Source organism: Fundulus heteroclitus, chromosome 2 (genome assembly GCF_011125445.2).
Source record: "Fundulus heteroclitus isolate FHET01 chromosome 2, MU-UCD_Fhet_4.1, whole genome shotgun sequence".
Lineage (NCBI taxonomy): Eukaryota > Metazoa > Chordata > Actinopteri > Cyprinodontiformes > Fundulidae > Fundulus > Fundulus heteroclitus.
In genome coordinates, this window is record NC_046362.1 from 5,851,465 (window position 1) to 5,863,488 (window position 12,024).

The 12,024-nt window shown below is 40.8% G+C and overlaps 1 protein-coding gene across 6 annotated transcripts in view; it reads left to right on the plus strand.

The window, feature by feature from the left end:
• Nucleotides 1-12,024, plus strand: part of kif21a (kinesin family member 21A) — a 71,431-nt gene that overhangs the window by 42,006 nt on the left and 17,401 nt on the right. For 5 of the 6 annotated variants that reach the window (XM_036146307.1, XM_036146287.1, XM_036146292.1 and 2 more), the window contains 12 exons: nt 1,200-1,287; nt 1,367-1,481; nt 2,997-3,185; nt 3,610-3,809; nt 3,889-3,996; nt 4,116-4,184; nt 4,687-4,832; nt 5,345-5,489; nt 6,534-6,728; nt 7,196-7,297; nt 7,776-7,941; nt 8,403-8,423. In XM_036146307.1, coding sequence (XP_036002200.1) covers nt 1,200-1,287; nt 1,367-1,481; nt 2,997-3,185; nt 3,610-3,809; nt 3,889-3,996; nt 4,116-4,184; nt 4,687-4,832; nt 5,345-5,489; nt 6,534-6,728; nt 7,196-7,297; nt 7,776-7,941; nt 8,403-8,423 — 1,544 coding nt within the window. The remainder of the gene's footprint in view (nt 1-1,199; nt 1,288-1,366; nt 1,482-2,996; nt 3,186-3,609; nt 3,810-3,888; nt 3,997-4,115; nt 4,185-4,686; nt 4,833-5,344; nt 5,490-6,533; nt 6,729-7,195; nt 7,298-7,775; nt 7,942-8,402; nt 8,424-12,024) is intronic. The other variant, XM_036146294.1, reaches the window with a different exon arrangement.

Below are 12,024 nucleotides of genomic sequence, written 5' to 3' on the forward strand. Positions count from 1 at the left end.
AACTTTTGTATTTCACAGTGTGGAACCCAGTCATAAACTATTGTAGAGTTTTCTACCTCTGGCTCTAAACAAGCCTAAAGCTGCAATACTTACAGGTAGAGGTGACGATTTTAACGGAAATGTAGGTAAGAAACGGCCAAGTCCCTTTTTGAATATCTGCACATGAACAAGACCGTCTTACCGGCTCTACCGTTCCTCTGAGGGATTGTGTGAAAAAGTCTCCCAGATCCACTCTGGTCTTATTTCTACTGTGGCCTTCCTCCTCTTCTCGTAAACTTGTCAGAGAGTTGGCTTCTTGCGTCTCTCAGCCATGTTGAAAGTATACGGTGAGAGTAGTGTAGCTACAATGAAGAGCTAAAACCGAAGCTAACTGCTAAGCTAATCGGATACATAAACACTAGAAGTGTGCATGCGCAGCTAGAGAAAACTATCAAGATACTGGCACGCACATTGGTGTTACATGAGGACATACAATTGGGATGTGGGACAACCAATAGATAAGCTGATCCCCCTGGAACTCGAAGTCGAAAAAAATTGCCTACTATACCTTTAACTCTAGCACATCATGAATTTTAAGTCTGAAAAGCTAAACCTTTTCCTATTCAGGATGTTTAGAATTCATTCTCATTTCATCCTGCCTGATGGGTCCACTCCATAACTTACCTCTCATTGGATAAAACTATTATCCAATTGATCTAGTTCATTATTCTGGTTTACATATTTATTTTTTGTGCTGCACTTATCCTATAATGCTGCCTTAACATTTTGTTTAGACTTGGATGTAATGCTCTCTCCTCATTTTATTAATATGAACTGTCTTTTTCTACAAGAAAGCTGGTGACAACAGAAGCATGCCAGACAATTAATCTTCCCAGCTAATGCTAATAGTTTGGTTTGGAAATAAATGTAATTGGAAATCCTAAAGATGTATCGACTCTTTCCGCTCTTGTTATAGTTTTTGATTGGACAGCTTATTTGTCAAAAAGACAGTGTAAACTCTTGATTACAGACATGCTTTGCTTATATCTGTTAACCACTGTGTGCCTACAAGAATAATGAAATAAAGGTGTTTTTTTTAACAATCCTTGCTTACATAAAGTACCTGTAAAGTTGTGATCTGCAGAAATCTTTTTTTTTCATGTGTTCTTACATCGGTCACTTATAAACATCTGTGAATACCATCTGTGTCTCTTTCTCAGTACAAACAAGGAAGAAGTTCCTGACAATGAACAAGAGAAGGCCACCGAGAAGGAAATGAACGAACGGCTCAATGAAGAGACTGATATGGTGAGATCAAGATTCCAGGTCAGGTTGCAGGGTCTAGTATTCTCATGGAAGCTGCTAAAACCTAAATATGATGCTTCAGGAGGTGCAAGACACCAGTGATCACGAAGATGGAGAGGAGGAGGAGGAAGAAGAGGAAGAAGAGATTGATGTGGAGGAGAGCTCTGATGATTCTGACTCGGAGTCGGATGAAAAAGGTATGAAGATCATTAAATAGTTCCAATTGCTTGAAGGAGTTTTTATTTTAACTCCACTAGGTGGAGCTGTTCACTCACAGTATTCTGCACATCAACCTGCTTTGTGTAGAGACATTTGCCAGCAGGGCATTTTGGGGAGGATTCTTACATGAGCAGATTAAAGGGGGTTTCATTTATTAAGACATGCATTGGAGAGAAGAAAACTGTGTTAAGTAATCAGTGACTATGTGGCATAATTCTTTTAACTCTTAATATAACTGTACTACTCACACATTTTCTATTTACTTCTGGGGTCACGTGGATGGAGGTGTTTTCACTTTTTGCTGGAAATTACTGATAAAAATGTAAAAAAATGATAAAAAAACAAATCTTTCATTATGTAATATCAGCTGGTGAAACGTAAGCTCTTTGCACCAGCTAATTTTAAATTCAAACAGAAGACAAAGGGGTATAGGTGATCAAAATAGTGAGCTTCCTTACGAGTATCAGAAGAAAATAAGTTTACTTTTTTTATTTGGAGAAATATCTGATTCAAAAGAATGCAGTAGTGAAATTTTCTTTAGAACAAGAACAAGGTAACGAGGTTCTGTTAGTAAAGTTATTTGCCAGGTCTTTAAAATTCATTCATTCATAATTAACACTTTATATACAGCTTGGCACCTAAAGAATAACATATCATGGCCATTTTGTTATGTTTTATTGTAACATTATTTAAGATAAAATCCTTTCGATGTCAACAACAAGCTTTTATGTTTGCATCACAAAGTGTTTATTTTCTCCTGTCATTCCCTTGTTCAATCAAATTCCTCCAAAAGGGATTACTTGTATCCTGCACGACTACAGCAACGTGTTCTAACATACCTTTTGTTTCAAACTGTTTTATTTATGAATCAGACATGAAAATTGAAACATCAACAATACAAATTAGTCCTCTTTTTTGATGTGAACATGAAACATAAAGACAACACAAAATCAAAACGAAACAAAAGTTCTAACATACATTTTAAGTATTCAAAGTTAAAATGCATATCAAGATGAAGGCAGCTGTAACTTACATGCCTCAGGACTAGGTCTGCACTGCATCAGGAGAAAATGTAATTGGAATCCTTAGCAAAAAAAATGCGTGTTAATCAAAATTGTCATCACAATTTTCTATAACTACTTTCTGTCTTTACCGCTATGCAATTTCAATACCTCCCTTTGTGACATTTCGCATCTGAGCCACTAAAAATATGCATCAGGTCTGAGAAACGAGGGCAGGTATTCCATCTAACCTGCCAAATATATCATCGATATGTGGAGTGTACATATGTAACAGTTGGTATGTAGTATCCTATCACATAATGCATCCAAGCCGTCCATTGTGATCACAACATTGCACACACTGAGACTGCCATGACAGTTACGGATGTATACAGAGCTGTTCAATATATTTAATCCCAATGTCAATGCGACCTTTCAAGAGTGAAACGTGACTGTGGTTGTAGACTCCTAATACTGTCTTCTGTCTGACAGAGAACTACCAGGCAGATCTGGCCAACATCACATGTGAGATTGCCATCAAGCAGAAACTGATCGACGAGCTGGAGAACAGCCAGCGGCGTCTGCACACGCTCAAACAGCAGTACGAGCAGAAACTGATGATGCTGCAGTGCAAGATCAGGGACACCCAGCTGGAGAGGGACCGTGTCCTTCACAACATGAGTAAGCTCAGCATGTTAAAGCAGGCTGACTGTTTTACCACAATCAGCCACTAGATGGCACAAGTGGTCTCTTTCTTATCCAGCCTTTGATCAGATGTTATCAGTACTAAATAAAGACATATTAAAAATGGATCAGGTTTGACATGGAATAATTTATAGCTTCTTCTTAAATGTTTGATGTGACGTCTCTGGCATTGACACAGTAAAAACAAATATAACTCTTGAAAGCGTCTGTTCTTCAAACAGGCGTGTAAAGCTAGCCTGTCAGAAGACTGACTGGTTATATTTAGGCTCAGAAGAGCTAATAGATCAGACTTTTCTCTAAGGTCAATTAAAATAAGACGGTGGTTGTGTAATGGACCTCAAAGAGGGTGACAGCCTGTCCTTTAGTGATTCACCTTTTTGTTTGTGCTGGACATTTAAAGCTTCTGTGGAAAGTGGCACCGAGGACAAGGCTCGTAAAATCAAAGCTGAATATGAGAAGAAGCTGAGCGTCATGAACAAGGAGCTTCAGAAGCTCCAGTCCGCTCAGAAGGAACACGCCCGCCTGCTAAAGAACCAATCACAGTATGAGAAGCAGCTGAAGAAGCTTCAGATGGACGTAACGGAAATGAAGAAGACAAAGGTACAGATTTTAATTCAGCGTGGGTGTAGATCTCACTGTAGCGCAATGTGCAAACGTTTGTGCGTTCTGATGGATCCAGGTCCGTCTCATGAAGCAAATGAAGGAGCAGCAGGAGAAAAATCGACTGAATGAGTCACGCAGGAACAGAGAAATTGCCTCCTTGAAGAAAGACCAGCGAAAGCAAGAGGTCAGTGTTTTCAATTCAGCGTTGTAATGCCACTCTGCCGCAGCTACATGAAATGATATAGGACAGGTTTCTGTTTATTTTAACCATCTCTGCTGATGACATCACGGTTTCTCCCTCAGCATCAACTGAAGTTACTGGAGGCTCAGAAAAGGCAGCAGGAGCTGATTCTCAGGAGAAAGACTGAGGAGGTGAGAAGCGAAAGAAAAGTCAGGTTTTTTATCCTGGAGGATAAACAGATTGGAGAGAGAAATACTGTGATGATCAACTTGGAAAAGTTGTGCTCATTTGGCGGGAGGGGTGCGCTCCTCAGCTGTGATTGGTTCTGAATGGATAAAGCAAAGAGTCGGTGGTTTGCATATTACTGGGGGTCATAATACAGTGCTGGCCACACTGGATAAAAGCTTCAGAGGCAAAAATCATATTTTATGGTGAAAGCATAACTACCCCAATGACAACACATATAGGAATATGGGAAAATCTAACTTTAATTTGAATAAATTCATTTGGCAATATCCCACGGTAAAAGATAATTGTTTCTAGCTTATATTAGCAGTGGGACCCCTGCTGGTAATACTTTGTCTTCCCTTTTTTGTCAAAGGGACATCATTTAGCCCTCTGTTATAACATTTATAACTTGTGATCACATGTTGCATCAGCTTGTCTTCACTTTCTGTTTCTGGTGTGTGTCAGGTGACTGCTCTGAGACGGCAGGTCAGGCCCACCTCAGGTAAAGTAGTGAGGAAGGTCAACCTTCCAGAGGCAGCTCAGGACTCCTCTCACCGCCCGCCCTCTGGACGCATGTATTCATCCAGCAACACCAGTTCCAACGGCACATGGTAAGGGTTTAACTGGCTTTTAGGTGTCTATTAGCAAGATGTAACTCAACCTGAATACCATTTAATGTAATCAATACAATGCTTTGCATTGCAGTTCAATCATGCCTTCCCTTTTTAATTTTTTAATTTTATCTTAATTATCAATATCTAAGCATAGCAAGAGTAAAGCCTTTGCCACAGGCCATGTAGAGGACACAGCAAACATGTAGAAAAAGCTTCTCTTCTCAGACCTAAATCTAACAGAGAATCTGTGGCAAGACTTTACCTGCAGTGAAAGATGGTTTTAGAAAACGTTGGTAGGATGAATACAAATCTCAGATTGATATTGGTGAAAATAGTGTTTTGTGTGTGTTGGCCTATTGCATAAAATCCAAATAAGATACACTGAGTTGCGTGGCTGTAGTGTGACAGAAAGTAAAAAAAAAAAAAGGTTCAAGGAGTGTGAATACTTTAGCTAGGCACTGCATACACAGAATAACCTGAATGACTGACGAATGATGCCATGTGATCAGGTCCTCCTACAGGCGCACAGCTGGTGTTTATTCCACCAGAATGGCTCGTAATAAATGGCAGACCCTGGAGCGCCGGATCACAGACGTCATAATGCAGAGGATGACCATCTCCAATATGGAGGCCGACATGAACCGTCTCCTCAAGGTGAGGTCATAAGGCGTTTTATTTTATTTTATTTTATTTTAGGCTTTTTAAATGAAGTAGACAAAGACCGGAACATTGTCTGCGGTAAGTCACCTGTTTTCAAGGAGTTCCCAGAGGTAGTAATAAAACTAAAGACAAACCATTGAATGAGAAGGTGAGTCCTAAACTACTGACAGATAATGTATCTAAACATCTGCTTTAGAAAGAAAAAAATCAATAGAACTAGATCAGTTTCAGAGGTCTTGATGTACCTGTTGTATTGAAACTGAGCTTTTACATAAACCACTGCTTTTATTACAATCCTTCCCCTAATGCAAAGCATCATGGCCTCATTTTATCAATAACGAGGATATCAGAGCTGTACCTGCCTGATCAAGACAGGCAGGCACTATTCTAATGAAGGTAATCCAGAGAAGGCCAAGAGTGACCAAAGCAGTAATAAAAATGGGGGGGGGGGGGTATTGAAGAGAAGATGTTTTGAATTATTTGACAAGTTTGTGTTTGATATATAACTCTATATGCTTTTGAGTCCTAGTTTTGATGTCGTTACTATTTATCTGCAATGTAGAAAGTCATAAAAAATAAGGAAAAGCCCCTGAACGGTAAAAAGGTGAGTCCAAACATTTGACTGGTAGTGTAGTACGTTAATTTTGATTTCCAAAAACGTTTGCCAAAAACAGGGGGACATTCAAGACACATCTGCTTCCAAGTGATGTTTATTAACGCCCAAGAAGACAATTCATCTTTTTTTAAAGGCCAGATGGGTTTACATGTTTTTAGGCCTGTGTAGTAAAAAAAAGCCTTAAAATGTTCCCTCATTTCATTAGTAATTCTGTGCATTTTAAATCTTTTACTTTTAATCTGGTTTGACTGGTTTGAGCAGAAAGTAAATTCTTGTCCAACAATAGGATGAAAGGGAGAAAAAAAAGCATCATTGGTGTCCTGATTGTTTTCCTGTCTTCTCTGTCAACTGTAACACTGATCACATTCAGAGACGGCCCCATAAAGGGAGCTGAGTAACTCTTGTTTATATTATCAACACAGCAACGAGAGGAGCTGACGAAGCGTAAGGAGAAGGTCATCCGGAAGCGGGACAGGCTGTTGAAAGAGGGACTGGAGGCCGAGAAGACCGTGCTTCCCCTCAACGAGGAAGTGGATGCGCTGACCGCCAACATCGACTACATTAATGACAGCATTGCAGACTGTCAAGCCAACATCATGCAGATGGAGGAAACCAAGGTAAGGATGGCCGCTGAATTTAAAGTAGGCTTTCAAACCTAAGGATGCATGCTGGTGGGTGTTTCACTGCCAGCAGTTCTGGTTTATGGCAGGAAGTGGGTGCAATTAGAACAAGGTGAAGGCCTCCTATTCTGCCAAGGAGGTTGATACATTGTCCACAGAATGATGATACAATGATGATACAGACCATGTTAATGACTTCTGTCAACAAACAAATTCTTTATAGGCTTTAAAAAATGACCCGTTGTACTAGTTATTTCACAGTTATTGTAAAAATATAGTTTATTTGATAGAACAAATTGTTCAGCAAGATATTAATATGCTTGAGTGCTTATTTATCCACAGAAATACAAAATCCTTCTTAGGACTCATTTGCTAAAAAAAAAAAATCAAGCATTCAAAGGGGAAAAAACTGTAATAACCATTTTTCTGACATAAGTTCATACCAATATTCCAACTTTTTGCAGGAGGAGGGCGACACAGTGGATGTCTCTGCTGTGATTGGGTGTTGCACTCTGGCTGAAGCTCGTTTCCTGCTGGATCATTTCATGTCCATGGCCATTAACAAGGTACCAGTCCTCATCTCCGCAGAGGAAACATGACAACTGCTCTGTCATCAGTCTTCACAGCCACACGCATCAATGACAAAGAATCCTTCCTAAATAGCTGTTTATCTTTGATATTAAAAGGTGATGATCTGAAACATTCAAGTGTGACAGAAAACAAATCAAAAGAATCTACTGGGCTAATATGCTTTATAACCAATACATTATCTTATGATGGTGTAGATTCTCAGTCATTCAGGATAGGATAACACAGACCGCTCTTCTGTCACCAGAGAAGCTGTTTGGATGAGAAGCAAAACAACAAGTCATCCACTTTCCTTCTGCATAAGCCCTTAGAATTATGTTTATTTGTATTTAGCTTGATGCAAATGTCTGCCTATAATAGTAGCAGGGATTCTGAAGGCAGGCAAATGAGTGGTTTTACATTTGATTCAAGGATGAGTAGGAATGCTGGTTAATGTAAAGGGTCTGACCTTTTCAGGGTCTGCAGGCAGCTCAGCGGGAGTCTCAGGTGAAGGTGATGGAGGGCCGGTTGAAGCAGACTGAAATCACCAGTGCCACACAGAACCAGCTGTTGTTTCACATGCTGAAGGAGAAGGCAGAGTTCAACCCGGAGCTGGATGCTTTGCTGGGAAACGCTCTTCAAGGTACAAACAGGCCAGAACCTCACTTCTAACCATGGCTTCTTCAGATTCATCTTAGAAACTAGGATGCTGATATGTGTTTTTTTAATTTCTCAGGTTAGTTGGGATACACTGGGCCCACATTTAAGGATTGAGTTGCTGGTTAGCTGCATGTTTGAACCCTTGGAGACGTGCTCTTGCCTGTAGCCTTCTGCTGAACAGAAGCTGGCCTTTTTAGTTTAAATCTGACCTTTAATGATTATATAATGTAGTCATGTTGCAGCAGTAAAATGTTTCTGCACTTGTTTACCCACTGCTCTTTTTGTGTTGCATTTTGCCAGCCTGTTCAGTGGTATGCTGTGTTTACTTTAGGCAATTTTATTCATGATTTTTTTTGTTTGTTTTGTAGTGGGGGACTGTTTTTTTGATTTGTGCATTTTTGTTTTCCCCCTATGTTTTCTTTTTGCTTCCTCATGTTTTCACAGAGCTAGGTAACTTCCCAGTTGGTAAGTGGAATCACATTAGAACCTAATGCTCCTTATGAACGCATGGTTCCCACCTTTTGCACTTGGACTAACTAAACTTAACAGAAGGAGGTGCATGAAGTGGAGCGCAGCCAAGCTTCCTTACAGCTGTCAGCTGACCCCTTCCCCTACCCCTTAATTCAAAAACCCTCCTCCTCCCCTCCGTCTTCCTTCCAGCTCATCTGTGCTACAGCCTCCATGCTTTAGCACCTGCTAACCACAGACGCTTTTACAGGAATAACTGGACTGTTCGGCCCTATCAGGAGAAGCAACCTTATAATTCTTCACATCCATAAACCTTCTGAGCTCCTACCTTCATCCTAACCCTCACACATTTTGGGAGTAAAGCCCTCTGATCCCAGACCCCTTATCTCTTACCAACCCATTAATCCCAGTGAGAGGCAACAGATGTTTGTCTATCACAAGAACTAGGGGGATTCTTTCTTTTCTTTACATTTTACTGGTATATTCAGTAAACAAAAAGGTGAAACTCATATCTTAGACTCATTACCATAAGACTGACACATTTTAAGCATTTATTTTAGTTCATATCAATGCATATGGCTGACATTGAATTAAAGTCCAAATTTGAGTTTATCTGAAAATCTAAATTTTGCATACGACCAGTCTATAAAAAATGTTTTTAATATAGCAATGTTGGCCGGCTGGAAGCATGGCTATGTTATGTAAACCATATGCTACCACTACTGGTTTGGGGCTACTTTGGCACCCCGTGATGGACTGGCAACCTGTCCGGGGTTTATCCCACCTCTCATCAAACTATTGCTGGTGTTGGGCACATACACTCCGGTGACCCTACAAAGACAACGGGGTATAGACTGAATGGATGGATGACTCCTTTTGCATGAGCCCCATGGCATGGAGGCGATCATCCTGTGGCACTGCTGTAGTGCACTAAAGGTTTCTGGTAGAAGGCTGCGTTGTCTCTGGTTCAGGAGTGGCTTATCACAAGCAATGTGACCGTTGGAGCCCATGTTCTGGATAAATCTGTGTGTGGTATTTCCTAAAGTACTAATTTCATCTGCAGTCTACATCTCCCAAACTCATGGATGGTCTTTGCTTCATAATCCTGTCAAACTTGTCGATATCCCTGTTTTATGTGCATTTTTTTTCTTTTACTCAATTTTCAACTAATATGCTTTAACACATTACTCAAAGCCAGGATCTTTAGCAATTCGCTTTTCAATTGCATTCAAAAATACTTTATTAATCCAGAGAGAAATTAAATACTGTAACTCATGCAGGTTTCCTCAAAGAGTTGTAGATGCTGATGGCAGTGGGCCAGATGAATCTCCTTTAGTTGTCAGTATTACAGCAAATCCAAAGAAGCCTCTGATGGAAATCCCTGTTATTGTCTGACAGTTTAATCAATAAGAGGCTCAGGGTTGTCCGTATTGTTCTTCATTTTGTGAAGAAACCTTGTATGCGCAATCACCTCCAGAGGTTCTAGAGGAGTGCCCAGAACAGAGCTGTCCTTTTTTATTAGCTTGCTAAGTGTGTCCCTGGCTCTGATGCTGCAACCCCAGCAGATGATGGCAGAGGAGATCACACTCTCCGCAACAGACTTATAGAAGATCTGCAGCATCTTGTTGTAAACCCTGAAGGACCTCAACTTCCTCAGGAGGTACAGTCTGCTCTGCCCCTTCCTGCAGACAGCTTCACAGTTGCGTCTCCTGCCCGTCTGTTGTTCAAGCAAACACTGAGTTGCTGTACTTGTACTCCTCCACAACCTGTACTTTTTCTTCAACAATAGAAATAGTCTTTGGCCTATTCCTGTTTCTCCTGAAAACTACAATCATCTCTCTTGTTTTAGTCACATTTAAGATGAGAGGAAAGTTCACACACCATGCCACAGAGCAGTCCACCAGACTTCTGTACTCAGCCACTTGTCCATCTGATACACCTGACTACTAGAGAGTCATCAGGTTATTTCTGCAGATGATGGGAGTCTGTCTTGTATCAGAAGTCTAAGGTGTAAAGAGTGAAAAGGAACAGTGAGAGTACAGTCTCCTGTGATGCTCCTGAGCTGCTGACCACCTGGTTACACACACAGTCCTTCAGTCTCAGAGACTGGTCTGTTTGTCAGGTAGTCATTGATCCGGGCGATTGTTGAGGCTTCCATCTGAGTCTTCTGGAGGTTCTGGCAAAGCAAATCGGGTTGAACTGGGTTAAATGCACTGGAGAAATCAAAGAACATGATCTTGACAATGGTGTCTGCCTTGTCTAGATGGCAGTTGGTTTGTTGAAGCAGGTGTACGATGGCATCTTCCACTTCAGCTCCATGTCACCAGGCAGACTGTAGGGGTCCTGATAGATGCTTGTTTGCTTACTCAGGTGGGCACACAGGAGTCTCTCTAGGGCTTTCATGATGTGGAATGCCAGGGTAACAGATTCAAAAGTCATTAATGACTAATGATTTAGTTGTCTTTGTTACCAGAACAAGGTAGGGTTCTTCGATAGCACTTGAACCTTCCCTGGATCAGGCTAAGGTTGAAGAGCTGCCGAATCCCACAGAACCGCTCTGCACAGATCTTCAAGATTCTGGGGCTGACACCATCAAGACCTGAAGCCTTATTCTGGTTCAGTCTCTTCAACTGACAAGCATCTCACTGCTCTTGTGGGGATGGTGTTATCCTAACAGCCATGTATATAGTCAGTCACACACCCAGTCATGGCATTGATGTCCTGTCCATGTGGCTGGCACAGTGCATCCCAGTCTGTTGCCTCAAGACAACCCTGAAGGGCTTCTTTAGCCTCCTGCGGCCGTCCTCTCACAGTTATTACAGGTTGGCTCTGAACAAGGGGTTTATACTCTGAGCAAAGAAAAACAAGATTATGATCAGATTTGCCAAGACAAAGGTCTTGCTTTAGAGATGTATGAATCCTTGATATTTGCATAAACAAATGCAATGTTTGAAATGTAGCAGAGAGTGAGTCTTTAATGAAATCTCCAGATAGTGTCCATCACATAGACATGCAATGGGCTGTTGTGTCTGTAGCTTAACAACTGAGCTGATGACATCCCATGCCGTGTTGGCGGCAGCTGATGATGGAATGTAAGCAGTTGCCAAAATAACACCTGTGAATTCCCTTTGCAAATAATATGGAGGAGAATTTACTGCTAACAGTTCAATATCTGGCTGGTTGATAGTTTAGGTATTTGAGGTTTTGAGATGTTAGTCACCAGACACATTGTTGCTATGGTTACGCTTCATAACTAATGTCCAGTTGTCAGAAAAAAAAAACTTTCCAGGTCCACAGCATCCATTACTGGAGGGAATAGTCGTCCAAAAAGCAATGTATAAGCCAGCTACTCCCACGTGCTGCTGCTTTGAATGGTGCAAATCTAGAATATTTAGTGGTTTACTGTTCTTGTTGAAGATGTCAGTCACTGTCTGCTGGAAAGCTGTCAAGTCAGCAGTCTTCAGCGTAACTGTGTAGAACCATGACGTGGCCATAACATTGGTAAATTAAAAATAATTGATCTTATGCAATATTCTAATTTTGAGAGAAACTGATTGTTGGGGTTTCATTAGCTTAAAGCCATAATCATTCATTTTAA